The sequence below is a fragment of the Saprolegnia parasitica genome (assembly GCF_000151545.1).
Source record: "Saprolegnia parasitica CBS 223.65 unplaced genomic scaffold supercont2.7, whole genome shotgun sequence".
NCBI lineage: Eukaryota > Oomycota > Saprolegniomycetes > Saprolegniales > Saprolegniaceae > Saprolegnia > Saprolegnia parasitica.
Genome location: NW_012156401.1, coordinates 149,294 through 170,526, shown reverse-complemented (window position 1 = coordinate 170,526; position 21,233 = coordinate 149,294). Strand labels below are relative to the sequence as shown.

Genomic DNA, 21,233 nt, shown 5'->3' with positions numbered 1-21,233 from the left:
TATAGAAGTTGCGTTGCAATAGTGTAGCACGACCGGTGGCGAATGATGGTCCTGGACCTTCTCGATTTCGTCGGTGTCGGCAACGAACTCGCGAGCTTTCGCCGGCGACGACGGCGTGCAATGCAGCGCGCCATCGCGGTACCCCTGCTATGTGCAACGGCGAGTCGGCTAGGCATGTACATTTTGCTATCAGCTTGCGATCTGTCCATGCAAATGCGATAAAAAGGACACTCACAACGCCTCCATTCCGCGTGCCACTCTCGAGATGGTCATGTTGTCACCAGCATTGCTCCTGTTGCGATGATGACGCACTGATGAACGCGCATCCCACTCGCGTGTTGTCTACGTGTGCAATTATTTGTGCGACGGACCTCGCTTTGTGGGTACAAAGGCTGCATACGACGACTGCAGCAGCGCCTTGTTGAGCACGGTCACGACATCGTCGCTCGTGTCGTCGCGATGCTGGAGCTCCTCGAACGACGCCCGCCGAAGGTCCTCGGTGCGATGCCGCTTGAGCTTGAGGATCTCTTCCGCGAGCGTTCGTAGCGCCGACGTGTTGCTGTTGCTCTGCATGCGCACGCCGATCACAACATCTTTGAGCTCGTCCGAGGTCCGCTGCGTGACGTCTCGTGTCGTGTGCAGCTCGCGGCTCAACACTTCAAGCTGCAGCAGCTGCTGGTCGTGCGCGGCATGGAGCTTACTTGACTCTCGCTCAACCCTCTACAAACCACCATGTCCAATCTGCGTCACGCCAAGGTGTGTACGTCGTGGTGCTTGCGTAGGCTCGCAACGGTCTTTTGCGTCTCGAGCTTGTACGCTTCCTCCAAGAGCCCCTACCACCGCTACGTCAATGTTGCAATGGTTGGACCACGACGGACTTGGCCGGCGTTGAGCGCATTGGCAAGCTCGAGCGTCTATGGTCGAGGATGACGCATGGGTACGCGTCGGAAGCAGCTGGAGAACCACCTGCGTGATGCGACTGTCGTAGCGATCTGCGCTGGCCTGCCAAGCAGCCTCCATCTCGCTCATCTTGGCCACCAGCTGGTCGTGCTGCGTCGCGAGCGCTGCGACGCAGCGCGCCTCGCGCGAAATTTGATCGGCGAAATGCTGGAATTGGTGGTCGAGCTCGGCCGAGGCCGCTTGCTTCTCATGGAGCTTGAGCCGAACAAGGTCCTGCGCCACCACCACGTGGGTTCGTCGTTGTTCGATCGAGTACACCAAAGCATCATCATCATCCTCCGCGCGTACCTCGTTGAGCGATTGGAGGCTGCTCTGGGCCGCAACGCGCTGCTCCAACGCGTCTAGCGCAGGCATTGGTTCGGTGCATGCGTGTCCTCGAGGTGTACCTAGCTTTGCCTCGACGCTTTGTGTCAACGCTTGCAGCGTCTACGATCCAGAACACTTCTGCTGTTGTAATTTCAAAGACACGAGTACCCTCTCAAAGCAGAGGCGCGACTCGTCGTGGCGCCGCTCGAGGACGTCGACGCGGTCGGCCAGTGCTTTTGCACGGGCGTCGTTCTCGGTTTCAAGCCGCTGGATTGCGCCGAGCTTGGCGTGTAGGAGCGCGGCTTGCTCGCGTATCTCTTTTCGCATCTACATGTCATTTCGTTCGTACCCATCACTGGCGATCGCAATATCGATTACATGCAGGAGCTCATCCGTGAGAAACCTGGACGGCGACATCTCTGGCGCTTGCCGGGTAGCATCGGTGGCACCACTCGCAGTACCGGTACTCTTTGGAGGCATCGCCGGTCGGCTACGCTCGGGCAGCGACGCCAGCAAGCTCCGCAAATCGCGGGATCGAGGCGATGGTGGCCAGTGCGCCTCGTCGTCCATGGTTCAACGTCTGTTAACGTTACATAGTCCACTTTCTTCGACCGCAACCGCAATGGAAGCTTTGTTTTTTGGCAATACATACTGTGGCAACAGAACATGATGCCACGGCGTGCAGATACCATCGGTAGCCAGCCTCGTGTGTAGTATAGTAGGTGCAGAACAGTGGCAGGTAGCAGGTGCAGAAGCTGGTGCAGACGACATGCCGTCGTGCGCAGAGGTTGAACAGTCTGTTTACACTCCACCTCCCCACCCCACGACCGTCGTCGATTCGTTCCCGCCAAATCCAGGTCATCACGCCATATGATTGGCTCGCTACGTTGTGCGGTCATGATTTCAGCCAATCCGCAATCGCTACGTGGGTGGCACCGACAGGATTACGAATCCAAAACCTGCCAATCAACCCACGTGGCTTACGTGATCCGACGCCAAAAGAATCAAAACCAAAGGCGTCGCATTCGTTCTCACTATCGGAGTATGAGCTCTTCCAGACCTACTGTACCAGGAGTACTCGCACGCGGCAACGAGCCAGCAGCTGCACCTTCCCGCGGAACACGGGCGTGACTCGCACCCTTCGGAGTTGAAGCGTGCGCCAATCTCTTGCTGTTTGTATGCGCTTCCCCTAATCGCTCCGTACGGCTGTCGCACTTGTCAAATGGAAGGCGGGGCTATTACTCCACCACCAGAAGAATACGTCACCCCGCCTGGCGACGTCGAGGCCTGAACGCCAGTCATTCACCCGTCGGCTCGACGGGCTGTTTTTCTGGCTTTTCGCGTGGGATCTTGAGGTCGCTGCTGGCCATTGGCTTCGACGCCAAAGCGCCTTGACAACATCGCGCCTGCATCGGCGCCGGCAGGTGCAACGCGTTCGAGGGCGTTGCGCCCGTCGCTGGCGTAAAAAAACGGCGGCGTTGCCGGATCCCAACGCCTTTAACGCGAACGTGCGTCGTTTAACGCGGTTTAACGCAAGTGCAAAGTGGACGTGTGACAACCGTACCCATATCTCAATCATCCCCCAAGGTCTGAGCGTTCGAATCCGAACGCGCCCCTACCGTCTTTTGCCGTCGCGAGTGGAGCATCCTGAGTGTGCCAACGGTCCTCCGTGAGCCGTCTGTGCTCCCTCTCAGCAGTTCTTCCCTCGATGCCTTGCTTTACATGGCGCATCCCGCCCATACGAACACCGTCCCGTACTTTTTCCATCATCTGCCTCTGAGCTTTGCGCCGATCCCGATGCCCGCGTCCATTGCCTTGCCGCCCGACCCAGCACCGCCAATGACGCTCTACCAGCCACACGAGCCGCTCCTCGACTTCGATCTGAGCTTCTCGCCGGCGGTCACGCCGGACCTGCTGCCGGCCAACGCCTTTCTCCTCGAGCCGCTCGACTTGCTCGAGCCGCCCATGCCCACGTCGTCGCCGTCGTCGTCGTCATCGTCGTCGCCGTCGTCATCGTCGTCGCCGTCGTCGGCCACGGCCAAGCCCGCGCGCCCGCGCCTCCGCAACTTCCAGTGCACCCATCCCGGCTGCGGCAAGTGCTTTGCCGACAATGCGCATTTGAAGGACCATATGTTTGTGCACACGGGCGAGAAGAGCCTGCAGTGCCCCGAGTGCGACAAGTGCTTTGCCCGCGTCGCGTCGCTGCGCTCGCACCGCCGCGTGCACACGGGCGAGCGCCCGTTCTTGTGCCCCGAGCCCGACTGCGACAAGCAGTACGCATCGCGCGCGGCCCTCCGCATGCACGCGTCGCTGCATGCCGCCGCGGCCAAGAAGAAGCAAGTACCCAAGAAGGCCAGTACGTCGTCGTCGTCGGCCAAACCGTCGACCATAAAATTACAAAAAATTCCCGCGTCGACGACGACGACGCATCATGGCCATGACGCCAACTGCGACGACTGCAGCGACTGCCACCACGGCCGCTGCCGCCAGCTCGCCGACAAGATCAAGGAACAGCGCCAGGTCATCCTCGACCTCCAGGCGCAACTGCAGTCCCAAGCCGGGTCCTCCCCGGAAAAGAAGCGTGTCCAGCCCAAGCCGCCACCCGCGTCGAGCCTCGACAAGGAGCCTGTCCTCAAGTCGCCACCGGTTGTGCCCATGGTGGCGCCCTTGTATCTCCTCCAAGACGGCATCAAGCCCTTCAAGTGCATGCTCGGCTGTGGCCGCGTCTTCTCCAATTACTTCCAACTCGCCTTCCACGCCAAGCAGCACCCGGAGGCCGATGCCGCCGACGTGCTCGGTGACCAGCTCCCGTTTCCCGTCGGCCCCAAGTACTGCCCGGTCAAGGGCTGCGAGTTCAGCGAGGAGAGCGGCAAGAGCATGAAGACGCTGCAGATCGTCAAGCGGCACTGGCAGCGCGTCCATCAAAACACGCGCCCGTTCTTGTGCCCCGACTGCCCCTCGCACGCGCAGAAGGCCTTCAAGACGCGTGACAACCTAACGGCGCACCGCAAGGAGTGCAAGAAGCGCGACTCGAAGGCGTCGCCGTCCAAGCGCGCCGCGTCGCCGCTCTCGTCGCCCAAGAAGCGACTCAAGCCATCTGCTGCGCCCGTCGTCTTATGAAACGCGCAGCAGTCCCTGTACACGTTCCTGTGTACGCGACTGCATATTAGAAGCCTTTTTGGGTAGTTTATTTTCCTCACGTCCTCGAGTCGTTAGACATATTATTGCACAGTGTAATATATCCTCGGATGTTGACAATATCGTCTTTTCATCGCAGCCAGCGTCTGGCGCGTGGTGCAAATGTGAAGAAGACGTGGTTGCCTCGACAACGGAAAAGGAGGCGGGGTAGGGGGACAACCCTACCCCTCGCACATCCACCGCAAACTGGCTCGCAACAAGAGCTATTTGACTATTTAATGCATATACACTGTACTGCCTCTAAGAGTCATGCATGAGGTTGACGTCGTTTGCCTTCTGGGCAATATGGCGGAGACGCGTACAGACATCTTGTGATGTCGACTCCTGCCTGCCATTCTCATACGCGTCATGTGAGTCTCACCACCGACCGGAGCGCCAGCGATCGCATTGCTCGACCATACTGACGTGTCCAAGCAGCATGCTCTCACCGCACTAGCCATGACAACCCGAGTAGCACTCGACGCTGCGGATCATGGATGAAAGCGACGGGTGTCGTCGCTAAAGACCTCTGCTTCTTGCCTCTGTCTGCGTCTGCACAGCGAGTGTTGATGGGATCGCGCGCGCGTCAGGATGGCGGTTCGCGCATCGTCAAACGCAGTAGCACAGTCCTGGGACGTCGACAGTCGTAGCTCGACAGTTGCAAGTCGCGAGCCAAGATGCACAGAATACAACCACCAGCCATCGTGGCTCGAGTCGAGCGCTAGAGGTACTACAGCAGTAGCAATGGAATAGAGGTCCATTATCGGCTTGACTGCCGCTGTGATGGTCCCATGCAAGATACGAGCTGCTGAGCATCTTCTTCTCTCGGTCTTGAATGGGTCAGCTGCTTTTCGGGCAGCGACAGCAAGGTCCGCCTCTCGCCTTAACGACTCGGCCCCGTGCGCGGCCTGCGCGAGACGGACGTCGTCGTCATTGTTTGCGTGGACTCTTCAAGGGATATGTCGCAAATGGGAAATAATGAGCTTCGAATTAGTTAGTGTTTTGAGAGATGATCCTACGCAGATGGAGACACGTGTCTAGAGCCAGTCGCCATCACTCTTGTCGTCGTCCGAGTCGGACGAGAGCCATGACGAGTTGTTGTTGCGACCAAGCGGATGGTCGACCGAGTCTTGCGACAGGTACCGCGAGCTCGTGCCACCCGGGCTAAACCCGCCATCTTCGTACGACGCATACGAGTCCATCGAGCTAAAGACCGGCGGCTTGCCCGATGCGATCGACGACCGACCGTCGGCCATGGACCCCCGGTCTCTTCTGAACGCGCGGCCCTCGACGGCCGCCGTGAGCGCTTGGAACCATGTGTCGAAGTCGTCGGCGCAGTCGGCCGTCACACGGAGGATACGACCTTTCTCAAACGTAATGTCCAGCGACTGCGACTTCTCGCGGTTCACGCGCACGCCGCAGACTTGGCCGTTGCCCTTCGCAGACCCGGCCATCTTGTCGTTGTCATAGTACGTTAGCGACCGGCCTTGGAGGAAGAAGAAGCGGCGCTTCCAGTTCTTGACGCGGCCGCCTTCTTTCGCGAGCCAGCCCGAGCAGTGCTCATTGTCGTCGTCGGCATATGGCTGGTTGGTGGTGCTGGCGCGGAGGCTGCTGGAGCGCGGCGCCGACGCCGAGTGCGAACTCGCGCGCAAGCTGGCCTGTGACAGCACTTGGCCGAGCATGACCGCCGTGACCGCGTCAAACCAGCCCGTGCACGAATCGGCCGACTCGGTGTAGAGCTTCATGACGCGGCCACCGACGCCATGGATGAGCAGCCCGTGCTGGATGTCCTTGGCGTACTCGATCGTGATGACGGCGAAGCTGCCCTTCGCCTTGGTCGACGCCGTCACGTTCTCCGTGTCAAAGTACGAGAGCTGCTTGTTCTTGAGCACCATGTAGCGCTTCTTCCAGCTCCGGACGAGGCTGCCCTGCTTGAAGACCCAGCCTTGGTAGTCGTAGGCCGCCATGGCGAAGTCTCTTGTGCTAATGGCTGAATCGCCCAACCAGGTGAGGAGGTTGCTCACGATCGGATTGTGACCAATCGGCGTCAAGCAGATTCCTTGTAGCCAATGAAATGCCTTTGTGTATGGGATTTCGAGGAAAACAACCAATCGCAACGCCTGTTCAATTTTTTGCCGGCCATACAAAGAAGCTCTATTGTTGTAGTTCGAACTTCGGTTTTTCTTTTTTGTGCTCTTTTAAATTCTGAAAAGCTCGCTGCAGCGACCAAAGCGGGAGAGGACGTCATCGTCGACACTGGCTCGCGCGTCGCAACACGATTCACGACTGCTCGGGAGTGATTGTGGTCGGATTGTGGTAGCTGCAAGCATTGTCCATGACACATGCACCATCACAAGTGCAGAGTGAGTTGTGTAGATGAGAACAACCCGTGCATCCTGGAGTGTTGCATGCTCGACTTCTTCGCATGCTACAATAAGTCGAGTAGATTGTGAGATGTGTCATCTATTTTCCACGCAACAGTTGATCGTACGAGTCGCCGGGGTCAACGAAAAAGGAGCTATCCTCGTGTGCGTCCGACGGCGCCGACTGTGCGTGGACGTGTTCTTTTAATCCCATGGGCGATTAAAAGAAAAAGAAAAGACCGCCAAAAGCTCCATCTCGAAGTTCGTAGTATTGCGACAATCATTTATTGACGTCGTTGCATGCCGCCTGGGCATCGGTATCACCAGTCCTGGTTGGTGTGAGCCAACACGAGTTAGAGAGCCCTTGCTCTTTGCCCTTTTGGTCCTTGATCGGGTCGTGCGTCGCACGCAGACGCACGACGCGTCAGGCACTGCTAACGAGAAATTCACCAGCACGACTGGCCACCTGCTGTGTTGTCAATGGAAATTGGCTTCGAACTTCGTCGATATTTGTTTCGCGCAGATAGTAGCTTGCGCATTGTATGGTATTTTTTAAGTGGCATCATATCGAAGCGTCAATGGCGAAGTTGCGAAGCCGACCCAGGACGAGGCATACAAACACCAAGTGTATTACAACCACACAACACTATACTATACAAACACCAAGTGATTTTGCCGGCCAGACTGTTCGAATTTCGAAGCCCATCGCTGATTGGCTGCGGCTAGTGTTTTATACAAAATGGCGTGTAGCATACACTTTGCTGTTGGAAACACACACGGTCTGCGATGGCGATCCGGCCACCACGCCTGCTGGACGCTGTCCAAAGCTGTTTATCAATGCAGCAACCAACAACTATTGGAGTTACGGCCTGTGCGCGTTTTCTTCAAGCCTGTCCTTGTTCGACCAGGCGTCAGCTACTCTGTGTCGACTGGCGCAAGGTGATAGGTGGCAACCGTAGGCAGCATGGCGATGGCTCATGGCGATATACACACAACACATGCATGGATTCGCGTTCTCCACTTCCCTCAACTGACACCAACAGAACAAGCTAACAGGCGAGAGAGAAATGGTAGCTCGCCAACTCATGTACGCATGTGCTGTACGCGTGCATTTCACAGTACTCACACAAGCACGGCGACGTGCCAGCTGCGTGTAGGTGCTCATGTGATGTATGTTGGTATCGGCACGCGATGGGAACGACTCCCAACCCGTGCAAGTGTTTAAAACACACTTGAAACGTGTTGAAAACACATTGCCGCAGCTTGCTCCATGCCTTTATCCGGCTGCTTGGTCGATCATTTGCGCAAAGGTTGACCATCGTCATGGCGTCCGTGGCGTGGGAAGGATGGATCTACAAGCAAGGCAGCCTGATGCCGACGTGGAAGAAACGCTACATGGTGCTCAAGGGCCGCCACATTGCCTACTACGACAAGGAGGTGACCAACCCGCGGGCGAAGGAGAAGGGCACGTTCACGCTTGCCGCCGTCGAGCGCACGCCGGCCATGGAACTGGGCTTGACGCTCGCTGGCTACGACGGCAAGATCATGCACATCTACACCAAGACGGTCGGCGAATTCGTGCTCTGCAACAACGCAATGACCGCGGCGTGCGTCGAGCCCGAGCGCAAGGTCGCGCCGGCGCTGAGTCGCGCCGAGTCGTCGAGCATGAGCTACCGCCACGAGCGCAGCCCGTCGAGCGCCAACCGCGCCGTGACGCACTCGGGCTGGCTCGAGAAAGAAGGCCAGAACGTCAAGAGCTGGAAGAAGCGCTTCTTCGTGCTGTCGGGCACCGACTTGACGTACTACGACCGGATCGGTGGCTCGGAGAAGGGCGGTGGCCGCGTCGTCGACGTGAGCTACTCGTACGACCGCCGCAATAGCCTCACGTTCACCTTGAACAACGACCGCATCCTCAACGTCACGGCCGACTCCGAGAGCGAAATGCAGACGTGGTACAATGCAGCGTGCAACGTGCTCGGAAAGGCGGTGTCGAGCGGTCAGCCCATCTTCAAGTTCCAGAGCCCGCAGCTGTCGACCGGCTATGGCCGCACCTCGTCGTCGTCGTCGTATGATAACAACAACAACAGCAGCCACAACCTTCGCGCCGGCTCGCAAGGCTCGAGCTACTCGGGCCAAGGCTACATGTTTCGAGAAGCGTCATCGTCGTCGGCCGACAGCAACCAGTACGACCCAGAGAACTACCCGTCACCGCCGGCCACTTACAACCCCGACACGGCGGCCGAGCTGTGGCAAAAGCCGGCGGCAAAGCCAGTGTCCCCCGTCAAGCCGCCGACGTACCCGCCCAAGCCCGTGTCACCCGCCAAGCCACCGACGCACAACCAAGCCTACCCACCCAAGCCAACCCCGACGCACAACCAAGCCTACCCGCCCAAACCCGTGTCGCCGGCATATATCCCGCGCCCTATCGCAGAGCCCGAGGTCGTCGAGCCCGTTGTTGAAGTGAACCGGTCGTACAACCCCAGCGCTGTCGCGGACGTCTGGAACGTCACGGACCCCAAGCAAGTGGATTCGTGGGTCGAGCAAGGCAAGGCGTCGGCGCCACCGGTGGCAGTACCCGCACCGAGTGCCAACCTGCAGTCGTTTTTGGACAAGTACATGCCCGCCGACGACGCGCCGCCGCCCGTGATCACACCGACAGTGACCAAGTCCATCGACGTGGCCAAGCCTGCGGTCGAGCTACCGTCACCGGTGGCCATCGAGTCTCCGGTGGCCTCGCTTTCGACCCAGCCGATCGTGCCACCGGTCGTCTCGGCGCCTGTGATCCACCCTGTGATCCACCCTGTGATCCAACCTGTAATTCAGCCGGTCGTTCAGCCCGTCGTTCAGCCCATGGTCCAGCCTGTGATTCAGCCCGCGGTCCAGCCGGTTGTCGAAGTCACCCGCACGGTGGTCCAGCACGTGACGGTGAACCAACCGGTGGTGCAGAACGTGACGATGGTGCAGCATGTATCGGCGCCGATTACCGTCAACGTTGTGTCGCCGGTAGCATCGTCGACCGTTGCAGCCGAGTCGTCGTCGTCGGACGAGGACTATGAGCGCATCGACCGTGTCTCGCCGAGCTCCACCGACAGCTACGAGTCGCCCGCTGACGACGAGGACACGACGGGTCATGATGTCACGCCGCTTGTCCACGTCGTGCCCAAGTCCGAGTACACACCCGAGGTGCACAAGCCCAAGCCGAGCCCGCTGTACGTGGATACAGCGCCAGAGCAGCCGCTCTGGGCGCCGGCGATTCCGCAGCCGTCACCGCACGACCCCGAGACGTCGTTGGACGACATGCGCGACGACGCCAGTGACAAGAGCGACGAGGAATTGGACGCCATCTCCCACGTGACGCCGCTCGTCGAGGTCCTTCCCAAGAGTGAGTTCACGCCCGAGGTTCATGCTCATGTCGACCGCCCGCAAGTGGTGACCAAGGTCGAGCCTGTGTGGACGCCGTCGTTCCCGGTGCCGCAGGAGGAGGTCGAGTCGGATCACGACGACGGCGTCGAGTACAAGGCCGCAGCCGTCGAGGTCGAGGTCGCGCCTCGCGTCAAGCCGCTCGTGGCGGTCCTTCCCAAGAGCGAGCATGCACCGGCGGTCCACGCCCCCGTCGACCGCCCGCAAGTGGTGACCAAGGTCGAGCCGCGCTGGACACCGACCATGCCCGCGCCGACACCGGTGGTCACCGTCGCGCTCAACAGTGTCGAGGTTGTGAACACCGACGATCATGATGCCGTCGTCTCGGAGCACGTCGAAGGTCGGTGCGGCATCGACTGCGAGCACCGTGTCAAGGCGATGCCCAAGAGTGAATGCACGCCCGAGGTCCATGCTCCGACGGGTAACACCCACATTTTGCCACCACCCAGGGCCAACTACCGCCACAACGAGAGCGATTTGGACGACGGGCCGGCGCTCGCACCACTGCAGCTCGTGCCCGGTGAGCCCTCGAAACTCAAGCACGAACGCAAGACCAAGTCGGATGACGCCGCGCCCAAGAGCTGCTGCAGTGTCATGTAGTCATCATCGCAAGCCTCTATATAATCAAACAACAAGAACGTCTAAGCATCCAACTCATTCGTGATGTATTAGCCGCCACGTCTGCTAGAAGAACAGCCACGAACGCTGCCGAGATCAGCGTCCGACCAGCTTCAACGTCGCACCACGTGCCGCACGTGCCTGGCGGGTCGCTCGGCGCGCCAAGTCCCCCTCCTCGGAAGTCCTTGCGTCTGAGCCGATCTTGGTGGGCGCCTGGCTAAATGCACCGTCCTTTAGCTCGGCCAGTCGGCCGCCGGAGAAGGCTACTGGCGCTTGCGACGGTATCGTCTGCATGGCCACGGCTCTATCTGTGCTACTCAGCTCGGTGCACCCCATTTGTCACGGATAAAGGCGCGCAATAGGGTCCTTCGACCGCCACCGCCGGGCTGGAGCCGGCTAAGGTGGCGTGCGTTTATCCGATCTTGCGGTCGGTGGCGTATCCGGACGTCCGGAAACGGTTTACGGTGGTTTGACATCCACCACTCTTTTACTGGGCCGGAATCGTCCGCAGCATGCTGTCCCGTCGCGCGATGAACGGGCTCGTTCGCCTTGGCCGCCCGCAGGCGATGAAGATGATGATGTCGACCAAGGGCCAGAACATCGAGGTCCAGCGCATGAAGCTGCGCGAGGCGCCGTTTGAGGACGTGCTCTACGGCAACGACGTGGGCATCCGCAGCGTGACGTTCAACCGCCCGAGCGTGCTCAACGCGCTGAACCTGCCGATGATCCGCAGCCTCGCGCCCAAGATCAACAAGTTTGAGCGCAACCCGACCGTGAACGCCATCATCTTTGAAGGCGCCGGCGAGAAGGCGTTCTGCGCCGGCGGCGACATTCGCTTCCTCTACGAGAACGGCAAGGACCCGGCGACGCGCCACTTGGCGCTCGACTTTTTCCGCGAAGAGTACCGCCTCAACTACACGCTCGCGACCATGTCGACGCCGGTCATCTCGATCATCAACGGCATCACCATGGGCGGCGGCGTCGGCCTCTCGATGCACGGCAAGTTTGTCGTCGCGACCGAGAAGACGACGTTTGCGATGCCCGAGACGGCCATTGGCTTCTTCCCGGACGTCGGCGGCTCGTACATTCTGCCGCGCATTGGCCGCAAGATTGCGCAGCAGGAAAAGTACCAGCCGCTCGTGTCGGCGTCCGACTCGCTCGAGGGCCAGGGCCTCGGTACGTTCCTTGCGCTGACCGGCGAGCGCCTCAAGGGCGCCGAGGTCTTTGGCGTCGCGCTCGCGACCCACTTTGTCGAGTCCAAGGAGCTCGTGGACCTCCGCAACCACCTCGTCGAGTTTGACTTTGATCCGGAAGTGCGCCAGTCGATGCGCGACGAGATCATTGACGAGTCGATCGGCGACCTCGAGACCGAGGTCGAAGAGACGAACGAAGAGTTCCTCTCGACGGTCGAGGCGGTCTTTGGCGCCACTAACAAGGACGACACCGTCGAGGGCATTCTCTCGCGTCTCTCGGCCCTCGATACCGAGTGGTCGCGTAAGATCCACGCCAAGCTCGCCAAGGTGTCGCCGTTGAGCCTCAAGGTGACGCACCGCCAGATGCGTGAGGGCGCGACCAAGAGCGCGGCCGAGTGCTTCCAGATGGAGTTCCGCATGGCCACGCGCATGATGGAGAACCCGGACTTCTTTGAAGGTGTCCGGTCCGTCATCATCGACAAGGACAACGCGCCCAAGTGGCTCCATGCGTCGGTTGCCGACGTGTCGGTCGACGAAGTAGATAGATTTTTCGCGCCGCTCGCCGACGAGGACGAGCTCGTGCTGTACGAAGCGTCGCCGGTGGACGCCGAGTAAAGAAGCTCTGAAAAAGTAGTTGCTCCTCCGATTTTTTGGTATTTCTGGTATTTCGCGTCGCTTAGTTCTGCAGCAGCGACAGCACGGCTTGCACTTTGGCCAAGACGAGGTCGCAGTCGGGCTCGAGCACGTGGATGCCATCCGTCGACGCAATCACAATCTCGTCGACGCCGTCGCCATTCATGTCTTGGACCACAATCGAGTAGACGGGGCCAAAGAGAAAAAGTCCCACTTGGTCCGCGGTTCGAGGCGCCAGCTGCGCCCGCCGTCACGCGACGTCGTCGACTTGTACGCGACGAGCGCATTGCTAAACGACCCGAGGAGAAGCTCCATGTCGCCATCCTACGCACGCATGAGCGAGCGTCTTGCGATGTTTTGGGACGGTCCTACAAAGTCCACGTCGGCCGAGGCGCAGCAGAGAATGCTGTCGTAGTAGTCCGAGTCGGGCAAGAGCGACGGAGACGCCGACGCGTCAAACGGATTGGCGTAGACGACAGCATAACCGATGCTCCCGCTCACGAGCGCCATGCACGTGACGCCGCTAGTCGGGCGCATGACACATGCACGTGGTGACGATGACAAGGGCGTACGTGCTGTCGTCTGTGCGTCGCGGGCTGCAGACATTAATGTCCGAGACGGGGCCATCAATCTCAAACGTTGTCGCGACAAAGTCTGTGCCGATGCTGTCGAGGCAGGCGGGTCCTTGCATGAAATGCACAACCCTAACCCCGAGGCGTCAGCGGTCGATAGGAGACGGGAGACTTGCCCGTTGCCGCAGCCGAGCGCGATAATGCGCGTGTCGTCGAGTCGCACCGAGTGATATGCAGTCACGGCGTGGCCAAAGCCCACGAGGTGTGGAAAGAAGGTGGCGAAGTCATCGGCGTCGAGCTCGATCGCTGCATTGGCGCCCGACGTGTAGCCGACCGCGACGATCGCGTCGTGCCGGAAGAGCAGCGCGCCGTGGAAGCTGGCGTTCCCGACCTCGACGGCCATGGGCACCGTCTTGAGTGGCACGTCTGTTTGCTCCAAGCGTTGGCGTGTCTTAGACGAGGCTGTCTTGCCGACCGGCTGCAAGACGACGCAGCACTTGCCGTGCAGCTCTTGGTACACGAGCAGCAGCACGCGCTCGGTGGCTGACAGGTGAAGAATGTCGGAATATAAGAACGAGGCGTCCGGTGGCGTGCCGGCCATGAGCATGGCCCGATCCACGTCGTCCATGGCGGCGGCGTCCCCGAGGGGCGACAATTGGAAGGTCTGCGTCTCGTGCTGGAAGCGCAAGTCGCAGATCGCCCATGGCGTCGTTACGAGTAGACTACGCAGAGGATAATAGCATCTTGCATGGAATCTATGGATGGACGCAGCGTCGTACCGATCGGCGGCAATGGGCTGCAGCGAGAAGGCGCCGACGTCGCGATCTTGCAGCGACGTGGTCTCGATCGGCTCAATGTCGCCGGACGACGGGCGGCGCAGGCTTGAGCGTTTGGGCGTCGACGTCTTGGGTGGCTCGGCCACCGGCGCCGACGGCAGCAGCGCGGGCGCCGGGTACCGGAAGAGCCACGATTGCCCGTACCCCATCGCGTCAGTAAGCAGCACGTCAATTCCAGAGATTCCACCAATCCCTGCCGTTGTATCTTGCCATTTCAACCAATCCAAGAGCGGCCTACCTGTTTCGGCACATGCCACAAATAAATAGCACCCTATCTCGAGCTGGTTACACGACAATTCTAGACAAGGTCGTGCTTGGACGCCCCACTCACTTGACAACTCACTGTTTGCGTCTAGAGACCTGCATGGGCACAACACGTCACCACCGTCGACAGTGCGTTTGACGGACGCCATGGTCATCATGCCGAAAATAAGACCATTTGAAACGAGCCAATCACAAGCATGAACAATCGCATCCGCGCGCTGTGATTGGCTGCGCCTTTATCACCAGTCCATTGCCGGATCGCAACATGGCCGACGAGTGGACCTTCGTCGGGCGCAAGCAGAAGAAGAGCTTCAAGCCCAAGACGCCAGCAGCGCCCAAGGCGCCAGCGGGCCCGGCCTTTGTCTACACGGAGAAGACGGTCGCCAAGGCGTCCAAGGTGACCGGTGTCGACAAGGCCATCGACCGCGCGCGCACGATTCGCGACGCCATGCGGACGTCGAGCTTCTTTGCGCGCATCTGCAATGTCCTTGTGGCGCATCTGCCGCTTGAGACGCCGCTGCAGCTCGTGGCCTACGGTGTCGGGTCGTTTGCACATGGCCCGAGCGGCAACGCCATCTACCAGCTCGCGTGCGCGTCGCTCCTGCGCGAGTTCCTCGCCACCCACGAGGCGCTCGCCGAAGCTTTTATCTACGACCCGATCATGACCGAGGTAGAAAATCTGCTCTTATTCAGATAGCAGGATGATGATATGGTGCGTAGGATGACAATGAGGTGGCGGCCGCCATGGACCTCGCCGTGCTCGAAACCAACGAGCAAGGCCAGCGCACGGCGCAGACGCGGACGCTCTTCTTCATGCCGCACTGCGGCAAGCAGCTGTACCAAAACGTCTTGCTGAGCAACTGGCGGTCGCTCGAGAAGGTGTACGTCCTTGGCAACAGCTTTGCGGCGTACGACGACCGCCTCCTCGTCAAGGCGGAGCGGGCAAAGTCCATCTTTAGCGCGCTCGTCCCGTATACGACCGAGGTGGCGCTCGGGCCATGTGACAAGAAGACGGTGCGCGACCATGTTGAATACGATGCTGCGTTCAACGATACGAGGTACTATGCTCGACGACCCGACGACTTGTGTTGAGAACAATGTACTAGTTTGCACGTCTTCTCCGATGCGCAGCTCCGCGCGGCGACGGACGATGGCCTCTTTACAAGGGACGTCGACGCATTTGACGTGGGCACTGACGAAGACCTTATGTAATTTTGCGTGTGTTCCAGGACTCGACGTGGTCTCGCATAACCAAGTAGATAGAATAGCTTGACAGGTGCTGCCTCAAGAACGCAGCGTGAAGGACCAAACCTCCCCCATGTGGTGGCGTATTGGATCACTCATTCGACGACTGAACCACATAGCTACATGTAGCGCACGCAGCTCGTACGAGGCCGCACAGGACAATGGTATGCTACGCTGAAGAGCACGCCCTCTGGGACAAGCGACCACCTTGTCTATCGCAAAGGGACTTGGCGAAATATGTGCCCATTGAACGGCGCCTTCGTTTCGTGCAGGTGGGAGGTCGGCGGTGCAGAGGAGGGCGTCGCGTGATGATGATACGCTTTTGAACCGACACAATGTTTGGTCCCGCGCTTGCAGTGCAGCCTTTCAGCTAACTCTTTTGCGTCCTTGCAGTCGCCACCGTGGTCGACTACACAGCGGACGGAGACCGTATGCTATCCAATCGACTGTACCGATAGCAAATTTGTTGAAACAACAAACGAGCACAAGAGACACGACGTCTACGGTTAGCCGTAATCTCTGCGCGTCTTCGCACCACGTGTCGCAGCTGCGGTGGCGCCAATGAACTAGACGAACATGTCTTGTCGTCCACGCACCACGACACCACTATAGTGGTCTACCTGTCGTCCACACCTGTGTTCTCTCCATACCCAGGCGTCCATGTCCAGACAGCACAGTCCTTGCTCATCGAAGCGTTGGGGCACATTGCAACGAGCACCACACTTGCCACGAGATATGGAGAGGATCCCACAGTCTCCTAGGTGAAGCGACATCCACGCCATCCGTTGCTTCTGTTGCTTGCGAGCGGATTTTTCATGTGCAGCAATTCCACCGACCGCCGCCCGACATTGCACTTGTTTCATTTCCCCACTTGCTACCAAGTACTCATGCACCTTCGGTTCTTGACACTCGCGGCCGCCACGTCGTCGGCGGCGGCATGGAACATGGCGCCCGTGCGCTCGATCCAAGCACGCATCCAAGGCGACACCCCGGTCTACGATGCTGCGCACGACGCGTTCGTCTCGTCGTACTACAAGAACTTCGAGGACCAGTACAACGGCGTGATGGACACGGTCAACCTCGCGAGCGTCGAAGGCGCGCTCAAGTACGTCCAGTCCGAGTGCATTGCGAGCCCGACGCCCGACTGCAAGCGCAAGAACAACGTCAAGAACGTCGTCTTTTACGACATGACGATCGTCCAGCCGAACGCGTCGCTCGCGCAGTTCCAGCAGAACGAAGCCGTGTACCCCGAGTATGGCCCGTACCTCGCCATGGACAGCGGCGCGTGCACCGCCTCGGGCGCCACATTGCCCACCGAGTGCCTCCAGTACAACGGCCTCAACGGCACGGCCAACCTCGGTCCGTTCGTCGGCGGTGTCACCTCGACGGCCGACGCCCGCGCCTTGTACCCCAATACGATCTGGTTTTCGTACCCCAACAGCTGCGTGCAAACGCCGTGGAGTGGCAAGACGCCAGCGTGCCGCCAGCAGTTTGCCGGTGGCCTCTGCCCGTTCGGTGTCAAGCCCGACGGCGTCAAGTGCACGTTTTCGTACACGATCCTTGGTTGGGTCGCGCTCGATGACGTCGTGGGCATCACGAGCATGACCAACCCGACCACGAAGGCGCCGTTCGCCAACTACAGCGAGTTCTGCAACGCCAAGCTCACAGAATTTAGCGCGTCACTGCTGCCCAACAACTCGTGGGGCGAAGTCACGTCCAACTTGACGTTTTGGAAGAGCCCGAACGACCCGGCCGCCAACCAAGCCCGTGCTCAAGTCGTGGTCGAGACGTACAGCAAGAAGCTCTCGGGCAACATGGTTGCGATCCCGACGATCGAGGCGCTCACGGCCGCCAACCCGCCGTGCTACAAGAACTACAAGGCGTGCTACGACGCGCCCTTTGGCTGCCGCCGCGTCTTGTACGCGCAGGTGTGCGAAGTGTGCACATCGGCAGCTCCTGACTGCGTCGTCAAGGACCCGAGCTACACGTTCCCGGCGCTGACACTGGCGACAATGCCGCCGACGATGGCACCGACGACCGTGCCGGCGACCAAGGCACCGGGTGCGCCGGCGACGTCGGGCAGTTCCCAGGGCGGGAGTACGCCGGCGCCCAAGGCCTCGGATGCGTCGTCGCATGTTGTTACTGGTACCGTTGCGATTATGGCGCTCGCGACAATGTGGTAAATGGTGGGCTGTTGACCCGAGCGTCTGTCCAAGTGACTATAATTCAGCGATTTTTTTTCTTTTTTGGTTGATGACGTGGCAGCGCGGCTTGCATGCAGCGTTGCCAAGATCAAGCACAGAGTCATGTGGTTTTTGGAAGGATGCTCGCAGACTACCAACTTACTCGAGCGTCCAGACCAGCAACTAAGCTAGACGAGGACGGACATGGCGCTGCGGGAATCGTCAGAAGCGTATCGTTGTGTGTCGGCGCACCGATGCCGCATTTGGCTGGCCACATGACGTGGCAGCGTCACAGGCTTCGGTTGACTGCTGAGCCACCAAAAAGCATACTTTGATTCCCTGGAGCATTGCTGCGGCACACGAGCAGCACCGGAGCTTTCGAGAGGTCGCGAGGCGTACAAGAGACGGCACTTGCATGACGCGACTCCTACCAGAACGGCGCCGACTCGCCCGCGACTCTGGCTTTGCGGCGCTCGCCCTCGGGGACACGCGATGGACACCCACTGACATGTAGACTGACACGAACGCAATGCGAGCTTGGTACGGTGGTCATGCGTGCGACACCCTGACAATTGTGATGCAGCTGCGGCGAGGCGCCTGAAACGAGCCCGACGAAACCGAGCGAGTACCGGTGTATAAGGCGCATCGACCGAGATAGCATCCTTCGCCTTCAATATTATAAACGCCCTTAAGCTGAAGGGCACTCTCCGTGCTATGCAGGTAGCTCGAGCTACCCGACGCTGGCCCTGGCGTTGGCCACGTGCGTCAGCGCGAAGCAAGGATACAGTACAGAGACAACCCGTCACAGGCGGGGTGTATCTCGCTACTGTCAAGCCCCATACCAAGCCATGCCAAGCCATGTCAAGCCATCATGACAAGCCATGTACGACAGACAACAAGTCCGCAGGGCCAGGCCGACGACACTCTGTGTGGCTGCTATCTCCCGCGCCTGCGACCCGCGACATGCAAGCCCACTCTCCTCAGTAGCGACTTGAAGTTGGGTGCGTGGGGAGGGGGGACATGGAGGCGCACTCCATATATATTCCCTTTTTATACAATCATCTAGTAAAATTGCAGCCGCCTATCACCCACATACAAATATCCAGTAGATAGGTCGAGTGGGCCCTGGGGCGGATGATATTCGATGGGCATACAAACAGCAGGTAATGGCGATCTTTCGCAAGTCCCTCCTGGCCCCGAACGATGGACGGAGGCCATGCGCCCGATAGTCATTCGACAACCTACCATGCGCCTTGCACTCTCGACGGGCTTCCTTGCGGCCGCACTGCCGGCGATCCTGGCCTGGAACATGGCGCCCGTGCGCTCGATCCAGGCCCGCGCCCAGGGCGACACGCCGGTGTGGGATGCGACCAACAAGGCGTACGTCTCAGCGTACGGCAAGACGTTCGAGGACCAGTTCGCGGCCGTCATGGACTCGGTCAACCTCGCGAGCGTTGAAGGCGTCCTCAAGTACGTCCAGTCCGAGTGCATCAACGCGCCCAACCTCCAGCTCTGCCAGCGCAAGAACCAGGTCAAGAACATCGTCTTCTATGACATCACCATGGTGCAGCCGAACGCGTCGCTCGCGCAGTTTGCCACCAACACGGACGTGTACCCCGAGTATGGCCCGTTCGTGGCCATGGACAGCGGTGCGTGCACGCCCGCGGGCACGAGCCTCCCGCTGCCGTGCCTCCAGTACAATGGCCTCAACGGCACGGTCAACCTCGGCCCGTTCGTCGGCGGCGTGCCCCAGAGCCTCGACGGTCGCGCCTTGTACCCTGGTACGATCTGGTTTTCGTACCCCAACAGCTGCGTGCAGTCCAAGTGGAGCGGCAAGTCGCCGGCGTGCCGCGAGCTCTTCAAGGGCGGTCTCTGCCCGTTCGGTGTCAAGCCCGACGGCGTCACGTGCACGTTCTCGTATTCGATCCTGGGGTACCTCGCGCTCGATGACCTCGTGGGCATCACGAGCATGACCAACCCAGCGACGAGCGCACCGTTCGCCAACTACAGCCAGTTCTGCAACGCCAAGCTCACGGAGTTCAGCGCGACGCTGCTGCCCAACAACTCGTGGGCCGACGTCACGTCCGACTTGACGTTCTGGAACAACCCGAACGACCCGGCGGCCAACCAAGCCCGTGCGGCCGCGGTCGTCTCGACGTACGCCAAGAAGATGACGTCGAGCATGGGCGCGATCCCGACGATCGAGGCGCTCACGGCCGCCAACCCGCCGTGCTACAAGAACTCCAAGATCTGCTACGACGCGCCGTTTGGCTGCCGCCGCACCTTGTACGCGCAGGTGTGCGAAGTGTGCACGGAAGCGTCGCCCGACTGCGTCGTCAAGGACTCGAGCTACACGTTCCCGGCGCTGACGTTGCCGACGCTGCCTCCGTCGACGACGACGACGACGGCGCCCGTGTCGGGCAGCTCGTCCGGTGCGCACAGCGTGTCCCAGCAGACGGCCTCGGATGCGTCGAGCTTGCAGAGCGTCGGCGCGGTTGCTGTCGCCACCGCGGTCTTGACCTACCTTTTTAAATGCTTCAATCACATGTACATGAGCGCCATTCCTGGATGGACACACTGGCACGTGGTATTAGGTGCCCGAGCTAGCAGCCCCTTGTTGAAGTGCATCGGCTAAAGTCAACTGTTTTTCATGTCAATCCATGGGTCCTCTCTGGTCGCTTGTCCGAGTTGACACTGGCCGCATCATAGTTTCGGTAAATTTTTTAGGAGGACATTCTCTACATAAGACAACGTTGAATTCAACGCAAGCGCTGTTTTGCGATTCCTACATCAATTGCGCGTCCTCGGGCATTAATAAGTTGTCCATGCAGAAGGCCTTTATCGCCTCCTTGGTGACAGATCCCGCTTTCTTGGTGCCATATGCGGCAAACCACGCGTGCGCGTCGAACTCGCTGGCGTTATCAGGATACGACAGTGGTGAGCATGCACTGCTTGGCCTTGTGCTTCGCGAGGACACCTGCGTGGTGCTCGTCGTAAGTCTCGAAAATGCGTCGACGAGCCATCAATCGCGAGCGCCATATCTTGCGTCTGCAATAACTCCATCTCGCCATCGGTCCTCGTGTGGCTCGGGCGTCGGGTCCATCACGAAGACAATATTGACCAATGAAACCTTGTCTTTCCCTTTCAAGATGTCTCGACACACAACCATCCGGGGACACCACATTTCTGTGCTTGAAACAAGCGTTGCTATACGCGGGTGCGAATTCAATCGTGAGGGACTTGGCGAGATCCACAAGGGACCATGAGCATGTACGTGCTGCACCGTGTCATGGACACGACACAACATCATGGCCACAGAGACGTGGCTTTTCTCGCATTGTTCAGAGCGCAGTCTTGCCGTACGACGACTGATTGCCCAGAAGCCGGTGACTCTTGCTTGATGCAATGCACGAAGGGCCAACCTTGTTTTCAAGGTTTCTCGTGCATGGCTCTGTCGCGGACA

General features: G+C 59.7%; 9 protein-coding genes across 9 annotated transcripts; 6 read left to right on the top strand and 3 right to left on the bottom strand.

The window, feature by feature from the left end:
• Positions 1-354: 354 nt before the first annotated feature.
• SPRG_02755 (hypothetical protein) lies at positions 355-1,683 on the bottom strand (the record flags this gene model as incomplete). Its single annotated transcript, XM_012341342.1, has 8 exons — positions 355-720; positions 765-833; positions 879-914; positions 967-1,173; positions 1,249-1,301; positions 1,347-1,386; positions 1,435-1,593; positions 1,645-1,683. The coding sequence occupies 8 exons, from the start codon at positions 1,681-1,683 to the stop codon at positions 355-357; spliced, it is 969 nt and encodes a 322-aa protein (XP_012196732.1).
• Positions 1,684-2,843: 1,160 nt separating this feature from the next.
• SPRG_02754 (hypothetical protein) lies at positions 2,844-4,514 on the top strand. The gene has a single exon (XM_012341341.1). The coding sequence runs from the start codon at positions 2,989-2,991 to the stop codon at positions 4,384-4,386; it is 1,398 nt and encodes a 465-aa protein (XP_012196731.1). The 5' UTR covers positions 2,844-2,988; the 3' UTR covers positions 4,387-4,514.
• An 898-nt stretch (positions 4,515-5,412) lies between these two features.
• Positions 5,413-6,511, bottom strand: SPRG_02753 (hypothetical protein). The gene has a single exon (XM_012341340.1). It carries the CDS (start codon positions 6,408-6,410, stop codon positions 5,481-5,483), a length of 930 nt encoding a protein of 309 aa, XP_012196730.1. The 5' UTR covers positions 6,411-6,511; the 3' UTR covers positions 5,413-5,480.
• A 1,600-nt stretch (positions 6,512-8,111) lies between these two features.
• SPRG_02752 (hypothetical protein) lies at positions 8,112-10,879 on the top strand. Its single transcript, XM_012341339.1, has 2 exons — positions 8,112-10,244; positions 10,446-10,879. Exons 1-2 carry the CDS (start codon positions 8,130-8,132, stop codon positions 10,824-10,826), a joined length of 2,496 nt encoding a protein of 831 aa, XP_012196729.1. The 5' UTR covers positions 8,112-8,129; the 3' UTR covers positions 10,827-10,879.
• A 449-nt stretch (positions 10,880-11,328) lies between these two features.
• SPRG_02751 (hypothetical protein) lies at positions 11,329-12,683 on the top strand. The gene has a single exon (XM_012341338.1). The coding sequence runs from the start codon at positions 11,357-11,359 to the stop codon at positions 12,650-12,652; it is 1,296 nt and encodes a 431-aa protein (XP_012196728.1). The 5' UTR covers positions 11,329-11,356; the 3' UTR covers positions 12,653-12,683.
• On the bottom strand, positions 12,671-14,258 carry SPRG_02750 (hypothetical protein). Its single transcript, XM_012341337.1, has 5 exons — positions 14,022-14,258; positions 13,419-13,964; positions 13,243-13,374; positions 13,043-13,193; positions 12,671-12,994 (listed from the first exon to the last, which is right to left on the bottom strand). The coding sequence occupies exons 1-5, from the start codon at positions 14,225-14,227 to the stop codon at positions 12,833-12,835; spliced, it is 1,197 nt and encodes a 398-aa protein (XP_012196727.1). The 5' UTR covers positions 14,228-14,258; the 3' UTR covers positions 12,671-12,832.
• A 344-nt stretch (positions 14,259-14,602) lies between these two features.
• Positions 14,603-15,573, top strand: SPRG_02749 (hypothetical protein). Its single transcript, XM_012341336.1, has 3 exons — positions 14,603-15,012; positions 15,063-15,400; positions 15,449-15,573. Exons 1-3 carry the CDS (start codon positions 14,608-14,610, stop codon positions 15,552-15,554), a joined length of 849 nt encoding a protein of 282 aa, XP_012196726.1. The 5' UTR covers positions 14,603-14,607; the 3' UTR covers positions 15,555-15,573.
• Positions 15,574-16,409: 836 nt separating this feature from the next.
• SPRG_02748 (hypothetical protein) lies at positions 16,410-17,820 on the top strand. Its single transcript, XM_012341335.1, has one exon. The coding sequence runs from the start codon at positions 16,475-16,477 to the stop codon at positions 17,768-17,770; it is 1,296 nt and encodes a 431-aa protein (XP_012196725.1). The 5' UTR covers positions 16,410-16,474; the 3' UTR covers positions 17,771-17,820.
• A 1,196-nt stretch (positions 17,821-19,016) lies between these two features.
• Positions 19,017-20,377, top strand: SPRG_02747 (hypothetical protein; the record flags this gene model as incomplete). Its single annotated transcript, XM_012341334.1, has 2 exons — positions 19,017-20,317; positions 20,365-20,377. 2 exons carry the CDS (start codon positions 19,017-19,019, stop codon positions 20,375-20,377), a joined length of 1,314 nt encoding a protein of 437 aa, XP_012196724.1.
• Between the last annotated feature and the right edge of the window lie 856 nt (positions 20,378-21,233).

Bases quoted from the DNA above. Each gene is read 5' to 3' on its own strand.
- SPRG_02750 (XM_012341337.1), bottom strand. From the start codon at position 14,227: ATGGGGTACGGGCAATCGTGGCTCTTCCGGTACCCGGCGCCCGCGCTG. The intron at 13,194-13,242 runs GTACGCCCTTGT...GCGCCCGACTAG, and splicing joins CGACGCACAGACGACAGCAC to CGGCGTCACGTGCATGGCGC. The intron at 12,995-13,042 runs GTAGGACCGTCC...ATGCGTGCGTAG, and splicing joins CCTCGGCCGACGTGGACTTT to GATGGCGACATGGAGCTTCT.
- SPRG_02752 (XM_012341339.1), top strand. From the start codon at position 8,130: ATGGCGTCCGTGGCGTGGGAAGGATGGATCTACAAGCAAGGCAGCCTG. The intron at 10,245-10,445 runs GTCGAGCCTGTG...GTGGTGACCAAG, and splicing joins GCCCGCAAGTGGTGACCAAG to GTCGAGCCGCGCTGGACACC.
- SPRG_02754 (XM_012341341.1), top strand. From the start codon at position 2,989: ATGGCGCATCCCGCCCATACGAACACCGTCCCGTACTTTTTCCATCAT.
- SPRG_02751 (XM_012341338.1), top strand. From the start codon at position 11,357: ATGCTGTCCCGTCGCGCGATGAACGGGCTCGTTCGCCTTGGCCGCCCG.
- SPRG_02753 (XM_012341340.1), bottom strand. From the start codon at position 6,410: ATGGCGGCCTACGACTACCAAGGCTGGGTCTTCAAGCAGGGCAGCCTC.
- SPRG_02749 (XM_012341336.1), top strand. From the start codon at position 14,608: ATGGCCGACGAGTGGACCTTCGTCGGGCGCAAGCAGAAGAAGAGCTTC. The intron at 15,013-15,062 runs GTAGAAAATCTG...TATGGTGCGTAG, and splicing joins ACGACCCGATCATGACCGAG to GATGACAATGAGGTGGCGGC. The intron at 15,401-15,448 runs GTACTATGCTCG...ACAATGTACTAG, and splicing joins GCTGCGTTCAACGATACGAG to TTTGCACGTCTTCTCCGATG.
- SPRG_02748 (XM_012341335.1), top strand. From the start codon at position 16,475: ATGCACCTTCGGTTCTTGACACTCGCGGCCGCCACGTCGTCGGCGGCG.